The sequence below is a fragment of the Carcharhinus amblyrhynchos genome, chromosome 13 (genome assembly GCF_965287045.1).
Source record: "Carcharhinus amblyrhynchos chromosome 13, sCarAmb.v2.hapA, whole genome shotgun sequence".
NCBI classification, from domain to species: Eukaryota; Metazoa; Chordata; class Chondrichthyes; order Carcharhiniformes; family Carcharhinidae; genus Carcharhinus; species Carcharhinus amblyrhynchos.
In genome coordinates this window covers 24,905,863-24,931,747 of record NC_137336.1, presented here as the reverse complement: position 1 = coordinate 24,931,747, position 25,885 = coordinate 24,905,863, and the positions used below count along the sequence as shown (strand labels likewise).

General features: G+C 43.6%; 1 protein-coding gene across 1 annotated transcript in view; it reads right to left on the bottom strand.

The window, feature by feature from the left end:
- Positions 1-25,885, bottom strand: part of LOC145351777 (organic cation/carnitine transporter 2-like) — a 69,895-nt gene that overhangs the window by 3,267 nt on the left and 40,743 nt on the right. Inside the window, exons 5-10 of the mRNA XM_080201401.1 lie at positions 24,292-24,418; positions 21,272-21,372; positions 16,641-16,855; positions 12,593-12,775; positions 7,993-8,128; positions 2,479-3,079 (exon numbers count right to left, since the gene is read on the bottom strand). Of these exons, the coding sequence (XP_080057527.1) occupies positions 2,980-3,079; positions 7,993-8,128; positions 12,593-12,775; positions 16,641-16,855; positions 21,272-21,372; positions 24,292-24,418 (862 nt within the window). The 3' untranslated portion in view covers positions 2,479-2,979. The remainder of the gene's footprint in view (positions 1-2,478; positions 3,080-7,992; positions 8,129-12,592; positions 12,776-16,640; positions 16,856-21,271; positions 21,373-24,291; positions 24,419-25,885) is intronic.

The following is a 25,885-nucleotide window of genomic DNA, read 5'->3' as shown; positions in this document are numbered from 1 at the left end:
ATCAGTCTCGCAGCGGACACAGAGGAATTCATCAGGCGAATGAGGCTGCGGGAGTTTTTCCACAAACCCCAAGAGGCCAGCAACGAACACAACGAGACAGCCGATAAACCAGAACAGCCGACAGAGAGATCCGCAGTGCAACAGCCTAAGAGGAAGGAATCCAATTGGACTCCTCCGGAAGGCCGCTGCCCTCGACTGGACTTGTATGCCCAAACCATCAGGAGGTGCGTTAACACCAGATTCATCAGCCGCACTCACAAGACAGCCCCGAACATCACCCAAGCACAACGCAACGCCATCCACGCTCTCAAGACAAACCGCAACATTGTCATTAAACCAGCAGACAAAGGAGGGGCCATCGTCATACTGAACAGAACGGATTACTGTAAAGAAGTGTACCGACAACTAAACAATGAGGAACACTACAGACAATTACCCACAGATCCGACCAAAGAACACGCTCGTCAACTCAACAATCTGATCAAGACCTTTGATCCGGACCTTCAGAGCACCCTCCGTGCTCTCATTCCACGTACTCCCCGCATTGGAGATCTCTACTGCCTCCCAAAGATTCACAAGGCAAACACACCTGGCCGTCCCATCGTATCGGGCAATGGAACTCTGTGTGAGAACCTCTCCGGCTACGTCGAGGGCATCCTGAAACCCATTGTACAAAGAACCCCCAGCTTTTGTCGCGACACTACGGACTTCCTACTGAAACTCAGCACACATGGAGCAGTTGAACCAGGGACACTCCTCGTCACAATGGATGTCTCAGCGCTCTACACCAACATCCCCCACGACGATGGCATTGCTGCGACTGCATCAGTACTCAATGCTGACAACTGCCAGTTTCCAGATGCAATTTTACAACTCATCCGCTTTATCCTGGACCACAATGTCTTCACCTTCAACGACCAGTTTTTCATCCAGACACATGGAACAGCCATGGGGACCAAATTTGCGCCTCAATATGCCAACATCTTCATGCACAGGTTCGAACAAGACTTCTTCACTGCACAGAATCTTCAACCGATGCTGTACACTAGATACATCGATGACATTTTCTTCCTCTGGCCTCATGGTGAACAATCACTGAAACAACTATATGATGATATCAACAAATTCCACCCCACCATCAGACTCACCATGGACTATTCCCCAGAATCAGTTGCATTCTTGGACACACGCATCTCCATTAAGGACGGTCACCTCAGCACCTCACTGTACCGCAAGCCCACAATCTCACAATGCTCCACTTCTCCAGTTTCCACCCTAAACATGTTAAAGAAGCCATTCCCTATGGACAAGCCCTCCGTATACACAGGATTTGCTCAGATGAGGAGGATCGTGACAGACACCTCCAGACCCTGAAAGATGCCCTCGTAAGAACAGGATACGGTGCTCGACTCATAGATCGGCAGTTTCGATGCGCCACAGCGAAAAACCACACCGATCTCCTCAGAAGACAAACACGGGACACAGTGGACAGAGTTCCCTTCGTCGTCCAGTACTTCCCCGGAGCGGAGAAGCTACGACATCTTCTCCGGAGTCTTCAACATATCATTGATGAAGACGAACATCTCGCCAGGGCCATCCCCACACCCCCACTTCTTGCTTTCAGACAACCACACAACCTCAAACAGACCATTGTTCGCAGCAAACTACCCAGCCTTCAGGAGAACAGTGACCACAATACCACACAACCCTGTCACAGCAACCTCTGCAAGACATGCTGGATCATCGACATGGATACCATCATCACACGTGAGAATACCATCCACCAGGTACATGGTAAATACTCTTGCAACTCGGCCAACATTGTCTACCTGATACGTTGCAAGAAAGGATGTCCCGAAGCATGGTACATTGGGGAGACCATGCAGACGCTACGACAACGGATGAATGAACATCGCTCGACAGTCACCAGGCAAGACTGTTCCCTTCCTGTTGGCGAACACTTCAGTGGTCACGGGCATTCAGCCTCTGACCTTCGGGTAAGCATTCTCCAAGGCGGCCTTCACAACACACGACAGCGCAGAGTCGCTGAGCAGAGACTGATAGCCAAGTTCCGCACACATGAGGACGGTCTCAACAGGGATCTTGGGTTCATGTCGCACTATCTGTAACCCCCGTGACTTGCCTGGGTTTGCAAAACCTCACTTACTGTACTGTCTGGAGACAATACACATCTCTTTAAACTGTGATCAGTGCTCCTACCACTCACATTGTCAGCCACTTCAGGTCTTGAACAGCAGGTTAGGTGTAAGGATTCGCATTTTAATCAGTAATCTCTAAACTGTCTGTGCTTTATATGCTCTGTCTGAGGCCAGAACTCTCCATTCACCTGACGAAGAGGGTAACCCCTCGAAAGCTTGTGAGAATATTATCAAATAAATAGGTTGGACTAAAACCTGGTGTTGTCAGACTTTTTACTGTGTTTACGCCAGTCCAACGCCGGCATACCCACATCATCACCTTGCTGGAAGCCAGGGCAGCTGATTTAGAGGAGGCCTCATTCCTGGAAGCAACATTGGGATGGTTTGTGGTGCCCAGAGAGTGCAGTGACTGGATTTTAATGGAGTTAGCACCTCAGGATTACAACCACTGCTTCACTGCAGTTGTGAGTGACATACCAGTTGGCCAGTGCGCTGGTCTATTATTCAAATATCAAAATTGACTCCATAGCATTTTTAGCCTATCTGTGACACCAAGTTTTGCATTACACACAAATATCTCAGATGGAATCCAAATGGAAGTGAGAAAATGTAAGAAACATGAACTGGTGCAGTGTCCTATTGATCTGAACATTTAACAATGGTCCCTGAGTATTTTGATTGTATTGCTATATATATATATATATATATATGTGTATCTATATATATATATATCAATTTCATAATGATGTTAATCTGTGACATCAACTGGAAAGAATCGATTCCTTGTCCATTTCTCCATTGATCTGGGGTCAGGGCTGGGTTAAATTTCCTCCATCTTACTGATTACCATACTGGCTTCTCCAGCTGTTCCATTTTTGTAAAAACGATAGTGATTTTTGTCAGTGCTTCTACATTTGAACCTGTAATCAGATAAAAAAAACCTATCATAAATAATGAACTGATTTTTTTTGTCACCTTCCTTTCTTTAGGCACAATCACTTATTTATAACAGATTGATTTTGTTTGAGTAATTCAAAAAGGCTTAGAACATAGAACATAGAACATTACAGCGCAGTGCAGGCCTCGATGTTGCGCCGACCAGTGGAACCAATCTAATGACCCTCTAACCTAAACTATTCCAGTGCTATCCATATGCCTATCCACAGACCATTTGAACGCCCTTAAAGTTGGCGCAGGTAGGGCATTCCACGACCTTACTATCCTCTGAGTAAAGAACCTACCTCTGACATCCGTCCTATAATTACCACCCCTTAATTTAAAGCTATGTCCCCTTGTGTTAGCCATCTCCATCCGAGGTAAAAGGCTCCCACTGTCCACCTAGGTTTAGGGTCAGCTGATATGACAATGAAGATTGCCAATGTACCAATGCATTACTAAGCCACAGATTTCAAAGAATAAAGCATGCGGGGATGTCAGGTATGATGGGAATATAAGCTTTGTACCTGAGATCGGCACCTTTCAATCAAGCTTTGGAAGGAGGAATGGAGTCATAGACTATTTTCTAAAGGGGGGAATGCTTAGGAAATCAGAAGCACAAAAGGACTTGGGAGTCTTTGTTCAAGATTCTCTTAAAGTTAACATGCAGGTTTAGTTGGCAGTCAGGAAGGCAAATGCAATGTTAGCATTCATGTCAAGTGGCCTGGAATACAAGAGAAGGGATGTACTTCTGAGGCTGTATAAGGCTCTGGTCAGACCCCATTTGGAGTATTGTGAGCAGTTTTGGGCACCATATCTAAGGAAGCATGTGCTGACCGTGGAAAGGAGAGGAGGTTCACAAGAATGATCCCTGGAATAAAGAGCTTGTCGTATGAAGAACGGTCGAGGACTCTGAATCTGTACTCGTTGGAATTTAAAAGGATAGGGGGAGATCTTATTGAAACTTACAAGATATTGCGAGCCCTGGATAGAGTGGATGTAGAGAGGATGTTTCCACTCATCGGAAAATCTAGAATCAGAGGACACACCCTCAGGCTAGAGGAATGATCTTTTAAAACAGAGATGAGGAGGCATGTCTTCTGCCAGAGAGTGGTGAATCTGTGGAACTCTTTGCCACAGAAGGCTGTGGAGGCCAGGTCATTGACTGTCTTTAAGTCAGAGATAGATAGGTTCTTGATTAATAAGGAGATCAGGGGATGAGAAAAATATCAGCCATGATTGAATGGCAGAGCAGATTTGATGGGCCGAGTGGCCTAATTCTGCTGCTATGTCTTATGGTCTAAACGCAGACTGATCACCTCAGTGGATAGGGTGCACAAGTAAAAGCTGGCAATATTCAGCAATAAATGTGCTGAAATACGTTAGAATTAACTTATTAAGACATGCCAAGCTGATATGTCTTAGGCTTATTTTCTTTTTAAGGATTATTAACACGTTTTGAAAGAAATATTGCAGGAATTCCGGATAGTGTTCATTGTTTTCAACTCAATTTCCTGCAACCTATAATATTGAAATTTATAGATCAGGACATCAAAAGTTCGCTGCCACATGTACGTGGTGTTAGATCATCAGAACGTCTGTTGGAAATACTGCTATTAACCTCAGTGGTCTGTATGGGATTGCCAAACCTCCAAGATTGTTCTGCAGCCTTCAAACACTCTGGTCACTGCACTGAACAACATGGAATAAAAATAACTGGGACTTCTTCCTTTTCTTTGAACACCTTTCTTTACTAATTATCAAACTCACGCAGTGCCTTTCAAAGCCTTAAGGCAATGAAGTACAGTCACTGAATTTTTCTCATTGTGGCCTCACAGTTTGTTCACAGCATGGTGACAAGGACCAGAGAATTGTGGGACTGGGGAGGGAGGGGTGGTTCCCGTTCCACCCACCATGGGAATCATAGCAAGATGGGGTGGGGAATGGGCCATTCAAGCGTCCGTTGACCTCAGGCAGGATTTTCCGGTTTTGGGATGAGTGCGCAGTGGCGGATTAACCATAAGGTTGAGTAGGCTTACGCCTAGGAGCCTGGATGGGAGGGGGTCCCGAGAGCAAAAACAAATTGGTTTAACCCTTTTAAGACTGAATAACTTTCCGTTGATTTACACGCTGTTTTGGTTTACTTTTGTAAACCAAAAAACACGGAAGCTTTTTAAAGTACACATGTAAAGAAAATGAAAAATAAATGAATAAAAGGGCTGTAATTGATTCATATAACTTTATGCTGTTATACCTGTAGTACGTTATACATAGTACAACAATATAAGTTATCTAACGTCACTTTATTCTATTCAACGAAGGGTGGGGCAGGAGGCAGGGGGCAAGGTCAGGAGGCCTTACTAAAGCTCAGCCTAGGGCACTGGGTGGTAGTTAATCCACTACTGTGAGTGCGGCTGGAATATCCCATCTTCGGTTAAGTCTCCAGGACGGGGGTTTGAGCCCACAGCCTTCTGACAATCACTGAACCATAACTGATACAACGGGCATGGAATTCCACAGAGTGGCAATTAGGGTATGACTGCCACTCTGCTGCTACTTAGTTTACTGTGAAATTTTTTTCAAACCTGTCTGGCTCGAACTGCTGATTCAGGCCAAACAAAAACTGAGAAGCGCAGTGCTGCAAGATCAGATGGAAGGAAGCTGTATCCCTTTCTTACATTTGCCGCAGATAAGCTGAGTTTAAAGGTTTATTTATTAGTGTCACAAGTAGGCTTACATTAACACTGCAATGAAACTACTGTGAAAATCCCCTAGTCACCACACTCCTGTGCCTGTTTGGGTACACTGAGGGAGAATTTAATACAAACAATGCACCTAACCAGCACGTCTTTCGAACCATGAGAGGAAACCAGAGCACCCAGAGAAAACCCACATAGACATGGGGAGAATGTGCAGCCTCCATACACACAGTAACGCAAGCCAGGAATTGAACTGGGTCTCTGGCACTGTGAGGCAGCAGTGCTAACCACTGTGCCACTGTGCTGCCCGATTCAGGTACTTTCAAGCCAAAAGTTTTTTATTTTAATTTGATTTTTGATTTGATTTTGATTTTCAGGTACTTTCAAGCCAAGCAGAAGGTAAGCTTGTCAGTAAGTGATTGGAATTTGGGTCAGAAAAGGCTAGGGGCGCGGGTGGTGGGTTTCATTTGTCAGGGGCCAATTGGGAAGGTGTGGAAGAGTGGAGTCAGTCAGCCAGCTGATGGGTGGAGGTTTCATACTTGGCGGGTTAAGTGTTTTGTGCAGGCGGGGGAAGTGGGTTGGTGTTGAGGTGTGGGGGATTCAGCCATTAAGGATGTGCAGGCTTTGGTCAATATTGGGTGGAGGGGGGTCAAACAGCATGTAGGGTGCTTGGTCAGTTGGAGGAATTGGGGGACTGAGGATTTGGTTAGTCAGGGAGGAGGGTAAATCATTGGTGGGGGAATTGGCCACTCAGGGGCGGGGATGGGAGTTGCAGGGTTGGCTAGTTTGCGAGATGGATGTTGGCAGTTTGGGGTGCTACCAGTTGAGGGTGGGAGATTGATGGCCTGTGCTAGGGTGTGGGAGGGACTGGTGGGGGCAAGGGGTGGTCTGCAGGTGTTTGGCCAGTTTGGGGACTGGTCTTGTGGGACTGGGCCTGAGGGAGTAGTCACAAGGCAGCTGCGGGTGGTGGGGAGTCCGTCCATACGTCTCTCTACCTTTCTTTTCCACTTCTGGAATGTGCATATGTAGAAATCAAATGAGCTGCAACAGCCAAGTGTTGCATCAGGAGTCATTGCCTAAGATTAGGAATGGTGTTTAATACAATAATACACTAACAGGAGTTACATGGAACTGAATCTCATAGAAGCTCGGATCTTAAATAAGACTCATCTTCGTACCTTCAGATCCTCACTTCACCCTGGGTCTGACCCCCTTTCCTGGTGTCTCAGCTTCTCAACACTGTAATATCTACCACTGCAGAGCTCTGTGAAAATCTCTCTCCGAATGCCTCCAGCTCTCTGTCCCTCTCCCTCTATTAAAATAGACATTTTTAGCCTGGCTCTTGATCACCTCTTCCAGCTCTCTCACAAAGGACAGATATTTGCTCCTTTTCTCCTCAGTGAAGCACCTTGGAACAGAGTCCACGTTAAAAGCATTCGATAATTATGAACTTCTGTCCAGAGCAGAAAACTGAGAAATAGACTGAATCAAAGGGCAAGATTCTTTCCAGGATTATCAGGGCCTCAGCACTGCATTCAAATCTGGGCCTGGAACCTGGATGTGGCAGTGAAGGGATGTCACTCAAGATCTTCCTGGAGGCATCCAATACAGAAGCTACCTTTGCAGGCCCAATTAAACATGGTGGGATGTCCAGTGAGGTGGAGGACCACTCAGAACTCTGCAGCAATGAATGTCCAGCAACCCTGCTGGAAGAGGTGGGCACTTCTGTGGGTGGGGGAATTGTGAGGGCAGCTCAAAATTGAGGCACCCTTATCAGGGAACACAGAAAAGCTACACTGAAGTTTTTCAGCATTTTCTGTTTTTGCTTCAGATCTCCAGCATCCGCAATGTATTACTTTAATTCAACTGGAAACATGAATTTGTGCAGCCCTTGTCGTTGGGGCTAACAACTTCTAGCTCTCCAATGACCTGGTAGACACTGTATGGGGGGTGGGCGGGTGGCTGGAGGTGGGGTAGGTGCTTTAGCAGTGTGAGGCAATCCTGCAGGTTCACACTGATTTGGACCTAAACCACTTCTATTGGCTGTCCAATATTGGAAAAGCTTCCTGTTAATGGAAATGCATCAGGAATTATCCCAATGTTGACCCCACCCCAACTTTAACAGCACCCTTTCCTCTTCCATCCCCGCCTCCATTCCCATCTTTATAATTGGAAACATCCATTTGATGAAGACGTACCTTTTCATTTTCTGCATCTGGTCAATGGTTTCAGGGAGAGGAATATTGAGTGTTTCAGGCAGGAATAGAACCAGGAATGCTGAAAACACTGTCAAACTCCCCATCAGAATATAAGGCAGAAACTCATAATAAAAACCTGTGACAGTACAGAATGAGTTGTCTGTTAGGAGAAGATCAGCATAATTACATAAAGTCATAAACACTGCATGTGTGACAATACTGTGCCTTAAAGAAATGTATTTATATCATGTTTCTTGTGAGGGGAATGTTTTAAACTTTGGCTCTGATTAGGGTGCCAATTTGTCTGCTCCAGGCAATTCACATGCTAAGAATGTACAAGCATAATTGATCCAGAATATTAAGGTGTTTGCTTTAATCTGAGCCAGTACAGTTTTGTTTTTGGGTTGTCCCCAGGGGTTTCAGAGTAAGATTTAATTAAGTTGATTGATAAAAGAGTCATGTGTGGACAGCACAATGGCACAGTGGTTTGTCACCCAAAAAAGGTGTGAATTTCTCCCATTTTCATGCCAGTTTGGCACTTAGAACCTTTTTTGGTAAGATCACTCTATTGTTTTAGGTCCCTACTACACACTCCATTAGCACAGACACTATTCCTCTCCCTGACAGTTTTTTAATGTTGGACTAGACCATTCATAACCTTTGTGCCCAATATGGCCATGATGAACTTCTAGTCAATTATCTTCTTCATCACCGATGCTACCTCTTTTCACCTCTGTGGCATCTTCTGGATCTGCCCCATCTCAGGTCACCTATTAATTGAGACCTTCATCTCCATTTATCATGTTTTAACTTGATTATTTCAATGCTATTTTTGGCCAGCCTCCTAATCTCCATCCTCCAAAAACTTCAAGTCAATCAAAACCCTGTATCCTAGCTTTCACAAGATGAAGTGAGATGACTTCTTGCAAGCTGTATCCAGTATACCTTTTAATTCTATCTTTTACTCTCGCTCTATGCTTCTAAAACTTTATTCCAACTCTTTAAATTCTCTAACAATGCTTTCATTAAATTGATCTTTCTCTATACTCCAGCTATGACTGTGCCACTACATTGTGCACTCTCTCCTTTCCTTCTCTATGAATGGTATACTTTGTATAGCACGCAAGAAACAATACTTTTCACTTTATACTATACGTGTGACAATAATAAATCATATCAAATGACATAGTATCATTTGTCTACCATCTCTGTGGTCTACATTATCTCTTGGTCTGTCAACGTCCCAATTTTGAAATGATCTTACTTGTTTTCAAATCCCTCTGTGGCCTCACCTACCCTCTATCTTGCACTCTCTACAACATTGCAATATATCAACACTCTTCCAATCCTGGTCACTTGCTCTTCCCTGATTTTGATCACTTCACCATTTGCTGACCATGTCTGCAGTGGCTAGGCACAAAGGTCCTTATGCCTCTCTCTTAAGAAACTCTTAAGGTACACTATGAAGTTAGTCGAGACTCCAACTATTTTTGATTTTGGCATTAGTGTGAGTATAAGGTGGTTCACTCCAGGTGTGATTCTATTTCTCTCCTCCTCAAAGGGGCTTCTTAAAACCTACCTCGAACACTTAAGCTTTAGGTCATCTGTCCCAAGAGCACCTTATGTGACTCGGTGTCAAGTTGCATTATATAATGGTCCTGTGAAACACTTTGAGATCATTTGTCCCCTTAAAGGTGCTGTGTAGATAAATGTTGCTGTTGATGGTGATATTAAAACCACCACTCCTGGCTTGAGCAAATAGCCAATCACTTGATGGAGAGTAACCTTTTTAAGGGTAGAGATTGGTTCTCATTATGTAGATTTCCCAGATGGAAAATAGGAATAAATACCAGGGAGAGGAGTAAGTGTTACAACTGGGAACCTCCTCCAATATCTCATAAAAACAGGGCAAAAATAAACCCACTTTGATGTACTGTAGTTTCTACAGAGCACATAGGTTGGGAATCCGGTGAGAAGGGAATGCGACTCAATGAGGGAGCAAGTGGTATTCTCATAGAATAGAATCATAGCATTCCTACAGTGCAGAAGGAGACCATTTGGCCCATTTAATCTTCATCAACAACAATCCAACCTTCATCAACAACAATCCAACAACAGTCCTGTCACTGTAACCTCATGTATTTACCCTGCTAATCCCTCTGAAACTAAGGGACAATTTAGCATGGCCAATCCATTACCCTGAGATGTTTGGAGTGCGTCAGGAAACCAGAGCACCTAGAGGAAACCCACATGCACGGGAAGAACATGAAAACACCACACAGACAGTCTCTCAAGGCCGGATTTGAATCCGGGTCCCTGGCGCTGTGAGGTAGCAGTGCTAACCACTATGCCACCAAGCCATCCAGATAAATAAAATACAATTAATATATTAGGGTCGGTGCTGTGATGCATTTGTAGCATATGGGGATTGTTAGCCAGCAGTATGATCCAGAGACATCACCTCTGCTGTAAATGTTTGCATTTCATCAGGCTTCAGTGCAGGCTGGATGAGCTTAAGTCGAGCTTTGTTCCAGGAGGCAGTCGCGTCCCTTGGCTTAAATATTTCACAGTTGGCCTGTGATCAGGGTATCCATATGAATGAGGCACATGTTGGGATCCAGAGGGTGAAGCTGCAGCCCTTGTACTTGTGAAACAAGTATAAGATTCTTGCAGAATGTGTGGACGAGGACAGCATCTCCAGGTTCTGAGCAAGCTGACCACACCATTTGATTACTCAGATCCATTCAAGTGGGGGAATGAACAGGAACGTATTAGCAGTAAGAGACGTACAGTTATGGGAATAGCTCCAGTTCCTCTGTGGCCGGGAATATGAGCCTTGCTAGCTATTGACTACCCTGTGCCAGTGTTAAAGACATTCCCTCTTGGTTGGAAAGGAACTCAAAGGGGAAGGATTGAGTTGTTGCAGATTAGGAATGGGAAGGTCCAGGTTGGCACCAATAACATAAGTAGGGCTAAGAAATAAGTCGTGCTAAAAAAAAACTGACCATCTGGGGCTAAATTGTGCAAACTCACGTATGGTTAATAACATTCATGACAGGTAATGAGCAAGAAAGAACCTAACCATAAGTATTCAATGGCATTACTTCACTGAACTCCCCGCCCCCACCCCCCCAGTCTTATTATTGTGGGGTTACAATGGACCAGAAATTGAACTGGACTAACTATATAAACACGGTGGCTAAAAGGTCAGGTTGGCATTGGGGGGGTGGGAGAAGGAAGCAGGGTGCTGGTGGAAGACAATGTGGCAGGTGCTAAAAAAAAAGTTGGTTTCCCACTGGTGTAAAATGATGGCAGGAAAGTGGGTTCCAGCACATCATAATGGGTTGCCATTCCTACCAGACGCTACCATTGAATTATTTTGCATCCCGTTAACGGATTGCAGATGTAGGTCTATCAGGAACTGGACGCCTTGTCTAGTCAACCGAGCAGCCAGTGGGTGCTCATGCTGGTCCAGAACACACCTGAACAACACTCAGCATTCAGAATGTTGGACTTGGTGCCAGAAGGCATGGAGTAGCTTGGGAGACTCTGAAGTGAAGGTGGATGTCTCCAGCGATCGAACCCTGTAATACCATGTTTGGCATGGGATGGGTGGAGCATCTATGACATAAATCTTCTACCTTCAGGGCCTTCCAGGAGCTGAATCTTCTTCAATGGGGGAAAGCTTCAAATATGGCACCCAGATTGCAGTGCCTGCCCAGCTGTGCAAAACTACGGCAAACCCCCATCTATGTAATAAATTAGACCAATGTTGTGTGGTATGGTATGAATTCTCACCTACCTTTGCAGCAGGGAGCACTCCCTATTCCCACTCAGCCATGGGACTTACCCCTGGCATGGAAAATGTCATCATTTCAACAATTCCAAACAGTTTTCACAATCATTCCCTGGGATGAAGATTTCACTCAAAGACCACCACCCTTAGCCTCAGACAGTGAGATTCAGAAAAATGTATGTTGGGTGAGAGACATGCAGCTCCAAGGAGGAACAGGCTTTTTAAAAATGTATTTATTAGTCACCAGTAGGCTTACTTTCACACTGTAATGAAGTTATTGTGAAAATCCCCAAATCGCCACAATCCGGCACCTGTTCGGGCACACTGAGGGAGAAGTTATTATGGCCAATCACCTAACCTGCACATTTTTGGATTGTGGGAGGAATCTGGAGCATCCAGAGGAAACCCGCACAGACACGGGGAGTACATGCAAACTCCACATAGAGAGTGACCCAAGCCGGGAAGCGCTGTGAGGCAGTAGTGCTAATCACTGTGCTACTGTGCTGTCCATCAGGTATCTTCTGCATATTTACAGACTCTATTTATTGGGGCAAATTTTCCTGTTCCGCGTGCCATGGGAATCGTAGCAGGCTAGGGGTGGACCACAGAAAGGTCCATTGAACTAGGGAAGGATTTCAGGGGTAAATGGGCTGGAAAATCCCACCCATTAGCTCATTCATCTCTTCATTTACACCAAGTGCACATGAGTGGTGTGGATTTGGGGAAGAGCCGATGCGAACCAGGGCAGTACAAGAAATTTCCTGACATTCTACCTCTACATGGAAGTTATATGTCTTATCTTACCAAGATGAAAAATATAAGGTGAAATGATACTGCCCAGCCTGGAGGCCATCGAGCTCACTCCGACACCCATGTTTCTTACCACAGTTGGGTACAGCTCAGCAGTGTAGACATAAACTATGGCGAAGGCAGTTGTGGTTCCTAATTTTCCAATCATCACCAGAATGGTGGAAAGTACTAAAAGATCTAGAAAACACACAAGGAACAGTGAACATATTGGAAAGTACAGATTTTTAACGCACGTGTATCTCTATAATCCTATCACACATTCAACGCTTGGGCTGACTTTCCAAATGTGCGCTTCAGACATAAACCTTTGACTGTTAGGAGAACATATTGGGAATATATAATGGTGCTCCCCATCTATTAAAATTCATGGATGAAAATGTGCGAACCCACAGTTTCCTAATAAACGAGATTCTACATAGAAGTATAAAACGTCAGCGAAACTAACATCGAGTGGAAATTTTAATTTGATGCATTAAGGACAGGCAACAAATTGAAGTTATTAGGGGCGGGTGTGATGGGAAAGAGAGTATTGATATGGGTGAGCTTACAAGCAATAAAGGTTTGGATGGTTTAAATTTAAAGAGGATTGGAGGCTGGCCAGGATAACAGTGGCGTCATTAGGGCTGGATGAGGACTCTAATGACAAAGCATTTGTTGTCACTTTTCCTACACTTTCTGTGGGAAGGAGAGAAGAGGATAGTAAGAGTATGTGTGCCTGTATATCCAATGCCCATTCAGCACAGCCTGGTCTCCAGTTGTCTTCGTGTTTTGGACCCCCTCCCGGACCGAGGCCTTGGTTCATCAAGTCTGTGTGGTAGCTGGTGTGCCTGTTAGAAGAACGCATGCATGGGCATCTTATATCCTTTAAAATGAAATCTTGGACCTGGAACATCAGAACCCTCATGGATATCCCAACAGCGACAGAGTAGAACAGTGTACAGACATCATTGCCCAGGAGCTCAGGCGCTTTAACCTTGATGTCGGCATCCTATGTGAGACATGCAATCAGGGGAAGACCAGCTTGAGGAACGAGGTGGTAGTTACACCTCTTCCTGGAAAGATAAATCAGTAGAAAGGTAAATTGGAGCAGTTCTCACCAAGGACACAGATGAAGTCAGTGCTTGCTGGAGGAAACACTTCTAAGACCTTATTAGTGACTCTACATTCACCGTGAATGTCCTTTACTCCTTCCCACTGCATACTACCCCACCATCATCTCAGCACAACCCCAACCCAGCATGAGGTAGAAAATGCCATCGATAACTAAAGAACAACAAGGCACCAGGAGCAGACAGGATCTCCATTGAAGCACTGAAACATAGCAGCGAAGCATTCCTGCATGAATGCATAAGCTTATTATTTCCCTTATCTGGAAGGAGGGCATACCAGGAGAGCTCAGAGATGCTGTAACCTTAACCACTTTCCAGAAGGATGATAAATCAGACTGCAGTAACTACAGAGGAAGATCATCACGAGAATCCTCCTTAATTGTCTTCTCCTTGTGGCCGGAGAACTCCTTTCTCAGTCTCACTGAGGATTCCTCCCAATAAAGGGCACAATGGACATGATCTTCACTGCATGTCAACTACAAAAGCCATTCGTGGAATGGCACCAACCCTTCTACATGGCTGCCTTTGACCTCACAAAGACCTTCAGCACTGTCTGAGGGATTATGGGGTGTCCTCCTCCAATTAGGCTGCTTCCAAAAGTGTGTCACTCATCCTCCATCTGCTCCAGGGTGACATGCAAGCCATGATCTTGAACAACGGATCCACTGCAGATGTGAATTTACATTTGGACTGGGGTCAAGCAAGGTTGTTTCACTGCACTGATCCTTTTCTTGGTCTTTGTTGCTGCCACACTCCATCTCACCCTCAGTAAGCTCCCTGTTAGAGTGGAGCTGAATTCCAGAACAAATGGCATTCTGTTCAATTTCTGCCACCTGTAGGCCAGATCCAAGATCGTCCCATCCTCTGCCATTGAATACAGGTGATCGTCACGTCTGCGCACACTTGCAGTCAGAGTTTACAGTGCATCTATCAATGGGGCCTGGAAATAAAGTAGGATTATGAAGATTTTTGTGACTTCTGTAAAATTATAACAGTTCAGGGTCTCATCAGTAGAATTCCACCTGATGCATTATGGTAGTGTCTGGCGCTTTGTAACTCAATGGAAAACACAGGACATTGTACATGGGGTTTAATTCTCTTTTACTTTCTTGTGTGAGTGAACTGTAAGAATGAAGAGATTTCTTTGTTCAGGATGTGGGTGTCGCTAGCTGGGCTGGCATTTGTTGCCTATCCCTAATTGCCCTTGAATGAGTGGTTTGCTAGACCATTTCGGAAGGCATGAGTCAACTACATTGTTGTGCTTCTGGAGTCACACTTGGGCCAGACCAGGTAAGGATGACAGATTTCCTTCCCTAACGGACATTAGTGAATCAGATGGGTTTTTACGACAATCGATTTATGGTCATCATTAGACATTAATTCCACATTTTTCAAATTTCACCAGCTACCACGACAGGATTTGAACCCAGGTCCCCAGAGCATTATCATGGGTCCCTGGATTATTGAACCAGTGACAGTACCACTATGCCACTGTCCCACCTCAGCTGGTGATGGCGAGGTAGGGTTATAGGTGGACCAGTAAATATATATTGAACAGATTTACTGCACAGCTTAAGTATGTTATGTTCCAAAACTATGTCAGCTCCAGTTGTAGTATTTAATTGCAACAGAATTAGAGAAATTTCAGCTCATGCTTCTTGGAAGAGTGTAAGGTTTTGGGATTGAATATTACAAGGAGTCACTGTCAGATTTCCATTCCATTCCTGCTTACGTACTTTGCACCAAAGCACCACATTACTTGCCCAGACTTCTGACGCAGGCCTTCTGAAAAATGTAGAGGGTAGGTTTCACTTTCGTAATGCTGGATCACTGGGGGAAAGCCAAACTGCACCCCCTTCTGCTGCCAGCTGCCACACTCTGTGAAGTCTAGGGACAGAATTCTTTAGTCTTGCATACCCCACTACCGTTGCCAGTGAGAACAGTGCTCAGCCAAATCTCTGCTCATAGCAGCCGGACTGGAAAATCCCAGCCATGGGCAAGGTCAGAGAATCTGGCCCTAGACATCCCAAAGGTACGATGGAGAAGGTAAGTGTGTTAACTAAGTGGGTGAGGGATCGGATGGAATGATGGGGGAATAACTGAGAGATGGAGGCCGGGGTCCTCTGTGGGGTACTTGTACGGTGGGGAGTGGATTACTTGGGTCAGTTAGGGCTTCGAGGGGGAGGTCTAGGAGTCCAGTGGGGAATTGGAGGGTCAGTAGTGTAGTTACTCAGGATTTAGAACTGATTTTAAACTTCTAAATTTTCCTGGATTGTGATTCAAAGCCTCCAACTTCAACACAGGGTTTTGGGTGGTCCCAGATGCAGGTTAATTATTCTTTGGAAGGCCAGATCTCCTGAGCAGTTTCCAATTTTTCAGTGTGTTGGGATTTCTGAGAAATCACCCAGTGTTTTGGACTGGTGAAGGACTGGAGGAGTATCTCCAGCATGCAACCATCTGGACTTCTAGGCCTATGTGTGGTGACTTCTGAGAAAACCCCCAGTATGGGGAGGGTAGACTGGTGGATGTAATGGATTGATGGGGTACTAGGGGGGAGTATCTCTAGGGTACACCCTCCGGACATCTAGGCCTGTGTGTAATTTTGTGTATTAGGAGATGACGAGGTGATTTGGCAATACAGCTCCTTAGTCAATGCTGATGTTAAGTAAAGTTTGGGCATTACAAAAGTGGCTTAGGATCAGTGAACCATCAATTTTCCCTCTCTTGCTGCTGTCCCCTCACCATCTTATCCTTATAGCTCGGCGAATATCACTGAAGTTGTGATGAGTTTTCACAGTCTGTGGATTAGTGTGACAGAATGCTCAGGTCTCTTAAAGACTACGCGACACATTCACTTCAACTGATCATAAAATGCTGCTTCAAAACATTTAGCAGTAGATATTTCAATTTTTAACTGTACATTAAAACGTTACTTGAAGGTATGGGCTGAATGAAGAAAAGGACAATTCCACCAAGAAGAAGTGAGCCCGAAAGGCTGAACCTGCGAGAAAACCTCTGGAGGAAAAGCCAAGCTGCTACGTAGGCCGGAACTTCGATAGCGCCAGCGAAGAAACAGTTCAAATAGTCATTACCATGGAGGTTGGGTGTGTTCAAAGACAGGCTAAAGTATTCAGCTGTTAGAATCATCCTGCACCAAAAAGGGAAAAATAATCTTGTAAAACTGTTTTTAAAACATTCCTCCCCCCACCCCATTTTGCTTCGATTTTCTTTCCTGCTGATTTGTGCTCCCCGTTCTACCCATCATTTCCATCCAGAGAGCAAGCACCTGATCTGGCTCCATGCTCTGTATTGATTTTAATTATATGTCGGTAAACTGGAACATTCCTTGTAGGTAACTAATCTTCAAAAGCTATCCCCATTTCCATTGAGTAATAACAGCATCCTTATTGGAAAATGTTTGGCAAATCAAACACTGGGTGCAATACCATTGCAAACTGCATCCTCCCAGTGGCTCAAGGAATAACACTGCATATCAGCTCCCAATTATCCATCCAATGAATTCCCTTCTTTCCGCCCCACAGCTGAAGGCTCTTTTTTACTTTTAGTTAGGTTTCTTGAACTATTTCCAGATTTTTGTTTACGTAATTGTTTGCAAATCCCCAGCTAAAATAGTGGGATTGGAATACTTGTCTTTGGATCAAAATTCCAAGTCTCTGAATCAGTAATTAACAAAGCCACAATGCTGCATGGTCTAAATATCTATGGTATAATGTCGCTGTTGTTGCAAATTCAGAAAGGAAGACAGCCTAAAAGTGGTTTAAATAGCCAACACTGACCAACTTCCAGTACAGGAGAGACACTCAGATCTGCAGGAAAAGAACAAGCCAGTTATTCAGTAAAACCTCGAATGCAGAGCTTAATTTTTCCCTTTGTCGGCTCATTTTAATGCTTCACATTTGCTGTGACCACAGAGTTAAAATTGGGAAGGGGGGTTGGGGGGAGACTCTGGTTAGTGATATTTCTTTGCCCAGATGACAGGTGGAATTCAACACAGAGAAGTGTGAATTAATATTTTATGATAGGAAAAGTCATTGTAATATGTCTGTAATGGATAGCGTCATGCCACCATTAGCATTCAAGTGTGTTCTGTAATCCAGCCTCAGTTTCACTTGGGCCTGGAGCACAGTGTAGCAGGCACAACCCTGCTGCTGGCATTTTTAAGCTTTCCGTCCATATACATATGTTCTGAGTTTAAATGCATGAACCACATGTGACCTAATCCCCTACAAATGATTAGTATGGGCATGTCATTAAAGCACATTACATTTTGCACAGCAGTGGTTGAACAACATGGCAGAAACTTTGAGGACATGTGCGGCTTTAGATCGTGCTACATGACTGACCCTTGACACTTTGGTTGGATCGCAGTGAGGCTGCAGTGTCAGAAAGTGTTGAAATGGCAGCATGGTGACTACGCAGAAATGCTTTGAAGACCAGAATAATGGTTAAATGGAAAGCTGGAAAGCCCCCCATGGTGAGAATGCAGCATTTCACTTGCCTGCTTTGTGAGTGGGACAGCGCATCATTTTTATGACAGCTGCTCAAGAGCGGACTAGCACTGGGGTTAGCTCAATTGGGAGACTGAAGAGGGTGTGGGTTGGATCGATGGTGAGCGAGGGAGAATCATACATAAATGAAAATAAATGGCAAAAATCAGGCCAGAGAAGGTCGCAATTGTGACGGGTGGCTTCAGGAGTTGAGGAACAACCAACTGAACAAAACAAAATGGAACATCAAAGGGACATTGTCATAATGTCCACAACATTCCCCAGTTTGAACTGGGATACAGTGACCTTTTATCCAAATTCAGAATGTTTAACCAACATACAGGTTTCTTGGTTCGGAGTGTGTCTGAATCAGACAAATAAGTCACAAAAAAATTCACAATTAGGGACAAAGGTCTGTATAAGTTGAACATGTGAAGATTAACTAATTGACAAAAGATATGGACTACATTGGAAAACTGGTTCTGAATTGAGTTAAACTGCTGTACTCAATGGCAGCTGATGGAATCCATAGATCATTTCATGGGCATATGGAAAGAAAAGGGTCTGTACTGTGGTTTTTCAAATTCAGAGATGGCAGACAGAATTATTGAGTTGATAACTGCATCCACTCACATGGAAGCAATCCAGAAAGATCTGAGGAACAAGCCCAAAACCTATGGCATCAAAGAGCTGCTCAAGAATGGACATATATAAGAAGCAATCCTCACAGGTTGACAAAGCTTGACGGGTTTGAATTATGTCACGAATTGTTGATGCAGTTACTAGAACAAGTAAACCTAGCTACACATGTGGAAGGTGTGGCCTTTTGCACGCATCAAGGAAATGTCCCATTTTCCAATAATTCTGCAAGGCATGTGGCAGTAAAGGCCAAAGGCAATGGCAGTGCACTTGAGCAAAGGCTGATGAAGCCACAAAGAGCCGTGAACTGATCCAAGTAGGCTATACACAACAGATACCTTCAAACAATGAAATGACCACCTGGTATCTCATAAATAACATATACATCAGCTGACTGACAAATCAGGAAATGACAGTGACGTGCATGATGAGGCAGAGAGGTGAAAACTGGTTTCAGACTATCAAACTCACATCCAATAGATTTATGTAATGATAATTAAACAGGAACACATATTGTAAGTATACTTATTTGGAAGGGCTGAAGTATCGTTTTTTAAAAAAGAGAAAGTTGTATTATGTCTTTAAGGGTTAGAAACATCACTAAAAGGTACATGTGTCAACATCACTAAAAGGTACATGTGTCATATGAAGCCTCCTCAGTTTCACTCTAGCTTGTGAGCAGAGTACAGCACACGTGGAAATGTTTTATGTGCCTAACATGCTGATTTGTGGTGAATGTCCCTTCAAGGGCAACACAGCTGGGTTAGGGGACCAATTGGGACTGAGGGTGGGTAATCATGCAGAGGATGGAGTCCTCTCTTAAGCAGAAGACACATAGGGACTAGGGCAACTGGGTGGGCAGCTTGAGAGCAGCTCTGAGGCTGCTGGCCTCTGTACAGTTTTTAAAAAAAGTAATAAATACATTTTGTGTTTCTAATGAAGTCTGTGAATGCACATTGTTACATCTGGTGATGAGGATATGATTATGATGGCACTGCCTCTGGCCCAACATCGGTGGATATTCTATTTTAATTGAAGTCTGATAAAATAAATACTTACTTGAATGCCTGTGTTTGGGTGAGTGGATTCAGTGAGATGTTGATTCATTGCCAGATCCTGAGCGACAGACACGGAATGAGCCTGGCTTGGCTGGCAGTCAAGGGTTTAGAAATGTGCAGAAGAAAAGAGAAAATAACCCTCAGGAGCAAGAGCTACAATTTTGATTTTGAGGAAAATTGGAACTTAAGGTGAAAGAATTGCTGCAAAACTGTTTTTTTTTAAAGGAGAACAAAGTGAAAAGGAAAAAATGCCCCAAGAAGCTGGGCCGAGTTCTTCAAAAGTGCTGGAAACAGAAGAGGCTGAGATTGACAGGCTCTAGATGGGAGCAGAGCCTGAAGGAGTTCCATGCTAGTGGCCACTGTACTAAGGAACTTCAAGCAGGAGAAGTTGTGGAATTGTAAAGGAGGATGGGTGGGGATAGGGGTGTGGGGTGTTGGGTGAGATAGGGGTGTGGGGTGTTGGGTGAGTGGGGGGGGGGGGAGGGGTTGCGGTGGGGGCGGGAAGGGGGTGTGAAGGTGGAGTCCCTAAACTGTTTTAAATAAAGTTTGAAAGTTTTAAGATCAATGACCCCCTTGGGCCTGAAAAACACTGGGTCTCAGTGAAATTGAAAGTAAAAGACCGGCACATCAAAGGAAGAGGAGACTCTCTAAATGGCCTGAGCAAAGAAAGGGCTGCAAAGATCTTTGGAGGAGCTGTCCATCAGTGGAGAAGTCTAGTTTTAAAAGTTACTTCAAAAGTTCAATTGAGAAAGCCAATAGCTACTGATATTAGTAAAAAAAACGATGACCTTAAAGCAAATCAATTTTTAGACCATGGAATACAGAAGCCAGGTAGTTATGCTGATCACACATTAAACCCTCATTCGGTCCCTGAAGAGATTATTGTACCCACGCCTGGCAATCATACTTTAGGAAAGATGTGAAAGCATTTGACAGAATATGGAAGAGATTTACTCCAGTGTTTCTGGAGATGAGAGGTTAATTAAATGGATCAATTGGAGAAGTTGTAGCCTTTCTCCTTCGAGCAAGTGGTTAATGATTCCATACATTGAACAAGGAGGAGGAAATTGTTTTCACTGGATAAAAATTTAGTTAACCAGGAATCAGAGATTTGAAGTGACTGGCAAAATAACCAAAGACAAAAGAAGGAAAAACTACTTTCTGTAAGGAGTGGCTTGGATTGGAATGCCTGATCGTGGATAGTTTGAACAGTAGCCTTCAGAATGGAATTGAATAATAACTTGAAGGAGAAAATAAATAGTCAGGACTTGGAGAATGAGCATAACTGGATTGTTCTTTAGTACAGCCAGTGCAGACTCGATGGGCTGAATGGACTCCATCTCTGTATCAAATACTCACCACACTAGAAAGTTTATGATAGTGATGGCTCGGATATTGTGTGTTTTAAACAAGTGAATAATTGAATGAGTTTGTTCACTTTTAGCTTTCATAACTTCGAGCTGGAAGGAAAACAGAGAGGATTCAGTATTATGATGGATTATTATGTAATACCTGTATTACTAACAATTTCTAATTGTTCATAACCAGTACCAATAACCCAGAATAATAATTTGTAAACAGTGCAACTTCAAATTTGCAGCTTTGTTCTTTCTATACCCCCACGTTGACTCTGTACGCCCTGTAGATAATTAAAGTGAGGCTCAATATAAACATAATAAATCCCTTATTTCATTAATGCAAAGCCACGTCATATTACATGATGAGGTGTTTAATTCTCACAGAGGAGTACTGCTAACATCATATACTCTCAGTCTGTGCTTGGATGAGTAGAATTATTTTGTGGGTTGTACGAAGCTGTATACTTTAACTGTTCCAGCAGTATCCTTCAGATCTGAGTATTGGCATATAAGTACGCAGGATTTAATGTTCAGTGTATTTTTAAAAAATTATTCGGTCAATAGATGCGGGGCTCACTGGCTAGAGCAGCATATATTGTCCATCCTTAATTGGCCTTGGGAAGGTAGTGATGAGCCATCTTCTGATACTCTGTCAAACAAACAAGTGTTTCATGCCATCATTGTAAGGGAAGGGCAATAGCACATTGGTAAAGTCTGGCTCAACTGAGACCACCTTTGGTAATCAGTCATGTTTAAAGGGCGTCCCAATCAGAACAAACAATGATTTCTTCCCCAGCCCACCACAGAGGTCTCAGGGTCTACCATCACTCCTTGAAATAGATTCAGTCATGGTTTTCAAAAGGTAATTGAAAAGAGAAAAAAAAAATCCAGAGCAGTGGGGAAAGGATAGGGAGTGAGGCTTGCTGAGCTGATCCTACAGAGAACCAGCATGGATGTAAAGGGCTGAGTGGCCTCCTTCTGCACTTTAACCATTCAATGATTCTGGGGTCAATATGAACTCAAAGAGAAAAAGAAAACAAAAGAGCAAATGAGAGAAATGCTCAGTGTGTGTTCCGCCTCATTATAACATTGCTTCATGGATGAAAGAGTAGAATTATACAAGTGAGGTGAGACTGACTGCCCTTGATATCAAAGCGACATTTGACTAAATAAAGCATCAAGAAACTCTAACAAAGTTGGAGTGCAGGGGAATCAGGGAGAAAACTCAACATTGCTTTAAGTCATACCTAGCACAAAGGCAGATGTTTGTGCATGTTCTAGGCAAATCATCTTAGCCCCGGGACACCACTGAAGGAGTTCCTCAGAATAGTGTCCTAAATCCAACTATCATCAACTGCTTCTTCCATAACCTTCCCTTCAATAGGGTGTCACAGTGGCACAATGGTAATGCTTTACTCAATGGCATTGCCATTGCTGAATTCCCCAGGGGCCCAGGTTCGATTCCTGGCTTGGGTCACTGTCTCTATGTAGTTTTCACGCTCTCCCCATGTCTGTGTGGGTTTCCTCTGGGCACAGAGTCCAAAGATGTGCGGGTTAGGTGGATTAGCCATGCTAAAATTGCCCCTTAGTGTCAGGGGGACTGGCTAAGTTAAATGCATGGGGTTATGAGGATTGGGCCTAGGTGGGATTGTGGTCGGTGTAGATTTGATGGGCTGAGTGGCCTCCTTTGCACTGTAGGATTTTATGATTCAGGATGGGGATGTTGGTCAATGTACAGCTTGCCATATATTTTACAAATCCTCAAATACTAAAGCAGTTAGTGCCTGCATTTAACAAGACCTGGGCAACATTCAGGCTTGGAATAATAAGTGGCATGTTAACATTTACACTGCACATGTTCAGCAAAGACTATCAGCAGCATGGTGGAGCCTGAACATTGCCCCTCGATATTCAATGGCATTACCATTGCTGAATTCCCCACCATTGACATTCTGTGGGATGACCAGAAAATTAATTAAACAAATGACAGAAATATGGTGGCTATAAATGCAAGCCAGAGTCTGGGAATTCTGCAGGAAGTAGGTCACCTGTTGACTCCCCAAAGCCTCTCCACCATCTACAAGGCAGAAGTCAAGAGTGTGATGGAATATTCTTCACTTGTCTGGATGAGTGCAGCTCCAACAACACTCGAGAAGTTTGACACCATTGAGAACAAAAGCAGTCCACTTTGATCAACACTGTATGCACCAAGTTAAAGATCCACCCCCTCCATCACAGCTATTTACAGGCAGCAGTGTGTATCATCTGCAAAATGCAGTGCACCAAATCAACATGTTTCTTCTGAGAGCACCTTCCAAACTTGAAGGAGGGCAGCTGACATAAAGGAAAACCATTCTGACTTGGAAGTTTATCAGGTTTCCTTCATTGTCGCTGGGTCAAAATATTGAACTCCCTTCTTAACAGCATTATGGGTGTACCTACGCTTCATGGACTACAGCAGGTCATGAAGACGGCTCCAAAATGAGCTTGTCCATAAATTCTTACATTTTAGGAGAAAGACTCGCCAATGATTCGACAATTTTATCCAGTGTTTGGGTAATGTATAATGTTTAATCCCAGGGGCTTTGCTAAACAGTGTCAGTTGGGAAAATAAAATTGGCCACCATGAGGAAAAGGATGATAGAGGCATAGAGAACCATAGTTCAACAACATGAAGAACCTTAGAGATCAACTTGGTTTCTTGCTGGTGTATTTGGTTGCCTGAGAGTTATCTTAAGAACCACAGAGTTCACACATTTAATTATTTTGTGGTGAATATTGCTGCAGTGTCTATTCAGTTTTACCTGAAGACAGAATTAGGATTGACTGTGAGATCCTTGATGGTCAAATAATCTAATGTTTGGTTTCAAACCTAAAAAAAATCATGAACCGTAACATAGCCAAAAAGTCAATGTCTTCACAACAGAAGGGGTATGAGAAATATCGATAATTAATAGGTAGGTCTGCATTAATTGGCTGAAGGAACAAAAAAGAAATAAATACAATACCATGTCTCAGTACCTCAAGATCACTGAAGAGAACCTCTGGTGGAGTGATATGGTTTTTCTTTGCAATGTGTCGGAGAATTGTTTCAGCCTCCTGTACTCTTCCCTTTATCAGCAGCCAGCGTGGGGATTCAGGAATAAACCTGGAATTATAATTATTTTATGTTAAATAATGAGAATGAAAGTCATACAACGGATTCTATCAGTTACTGTTAATATTAAAACACTCCTTAATGTATGGATATTAACATACATTTGTATTCTAATCAAGGAGTTGATTCAGAAGTGGCAATGGCAGAGGATGATCCAATCATCCAGAGGATGATTCTGGAAATTGACAGGATGACAGAAATGCCTGGATTGAGAGCACGTTAGCAAATTTCTGGTCAGCTTGGACAGGGTCTGTCCCTGATATTGAGTATAGTGCAGAGAGACCTAAAGAGAAAAGAAAAGCTGGGGTAGGCTTTTGTCTTCATCGCCATTTTTATTCAGCATTGTGTGGAAATGAAAATCCACATCTCTTACTGAATTTTAATTCATGTGGGTTGGGGTGCAGGTGATGGGTGTGTGGACGGAGATGGAGGGGGGAGAGCAGGGTGAAGCAAAAAAGACCAAAGGTCCACTTGAGGAGAGAGGTTTTTAACAAGCTTTAGATGGGAGGAACGCCTACAGCGTAGCCAAAGGGTTTGGAGCAAGAGTTCCAAAATCTTGGGCAGTAACTCAAAGTTTGGGAGAAATGCATTATTTTTTGACAAAGGGAAGTGAAGAGCAAGAATGGGAGTTGATATGGCCTTAAAGTTGATGTGATGAGGGACAAGAGGATCCAGTGGTGCTTGGCAAGGGGTGAATGACGAAGAGACAGTCCCCTCAAAAGCTTGTGAGTTTACTATCAAATAAATCGGTTGGACTAAAACCTGGTGTTATCAGACTTTTTACTGCTCTGATTTCGCCTACAGTCCAAAGGTGTGCAGGTTAGATTGATTGGCCATGCTAAATTGCTCCTTAATGTCAAGGGGAATTCCCAGTGTAAATATGTGGAGTTACAGGGATAGCGCCTGTGTGGGATTGTTGTTGGTGCAGACTCGGTGGGACAAATGGCCTCCTTCTGCAGGGATACCATGATTCTATGATCACATTGAAACATATAAAATTCAAGTGACTTGAGAGGATGCTTTCCTTCGTTGTGGAGTCTAGAACTAGGAATCATAGTCTAAAAATATGGATTAAATCAATAATTGTGAATGAAGAAATTTCTTTGTAATCATAGGGTTTTGAATCTTTCAATTTCTCTCCCCAGAGGCTTGTGGAAATTCATTCGTGGAAAATAGTCAAGACTGATTGATAGATTTTTGGAGGCTAAAAATATCAAGGGACACAAGAATAGTGCAGAAATATGGAATTAGTTATAAAAGATCAACCTTGAGTTTGATTGGCAGAATAGGCTCAATTTCTCAGGCATCATTCTTGGCTCAGTAAAACATATTTGCTGCATCTCCTTTGTTTTAATTTCCAGTTTTCTTGAGGATATATTTTTTATTATAGGTCACTTATACTTAATGTTTTGTAAGATTTAAAGACAGATTTTCCGCTTGTTGAAGTTCTGAGGTGTG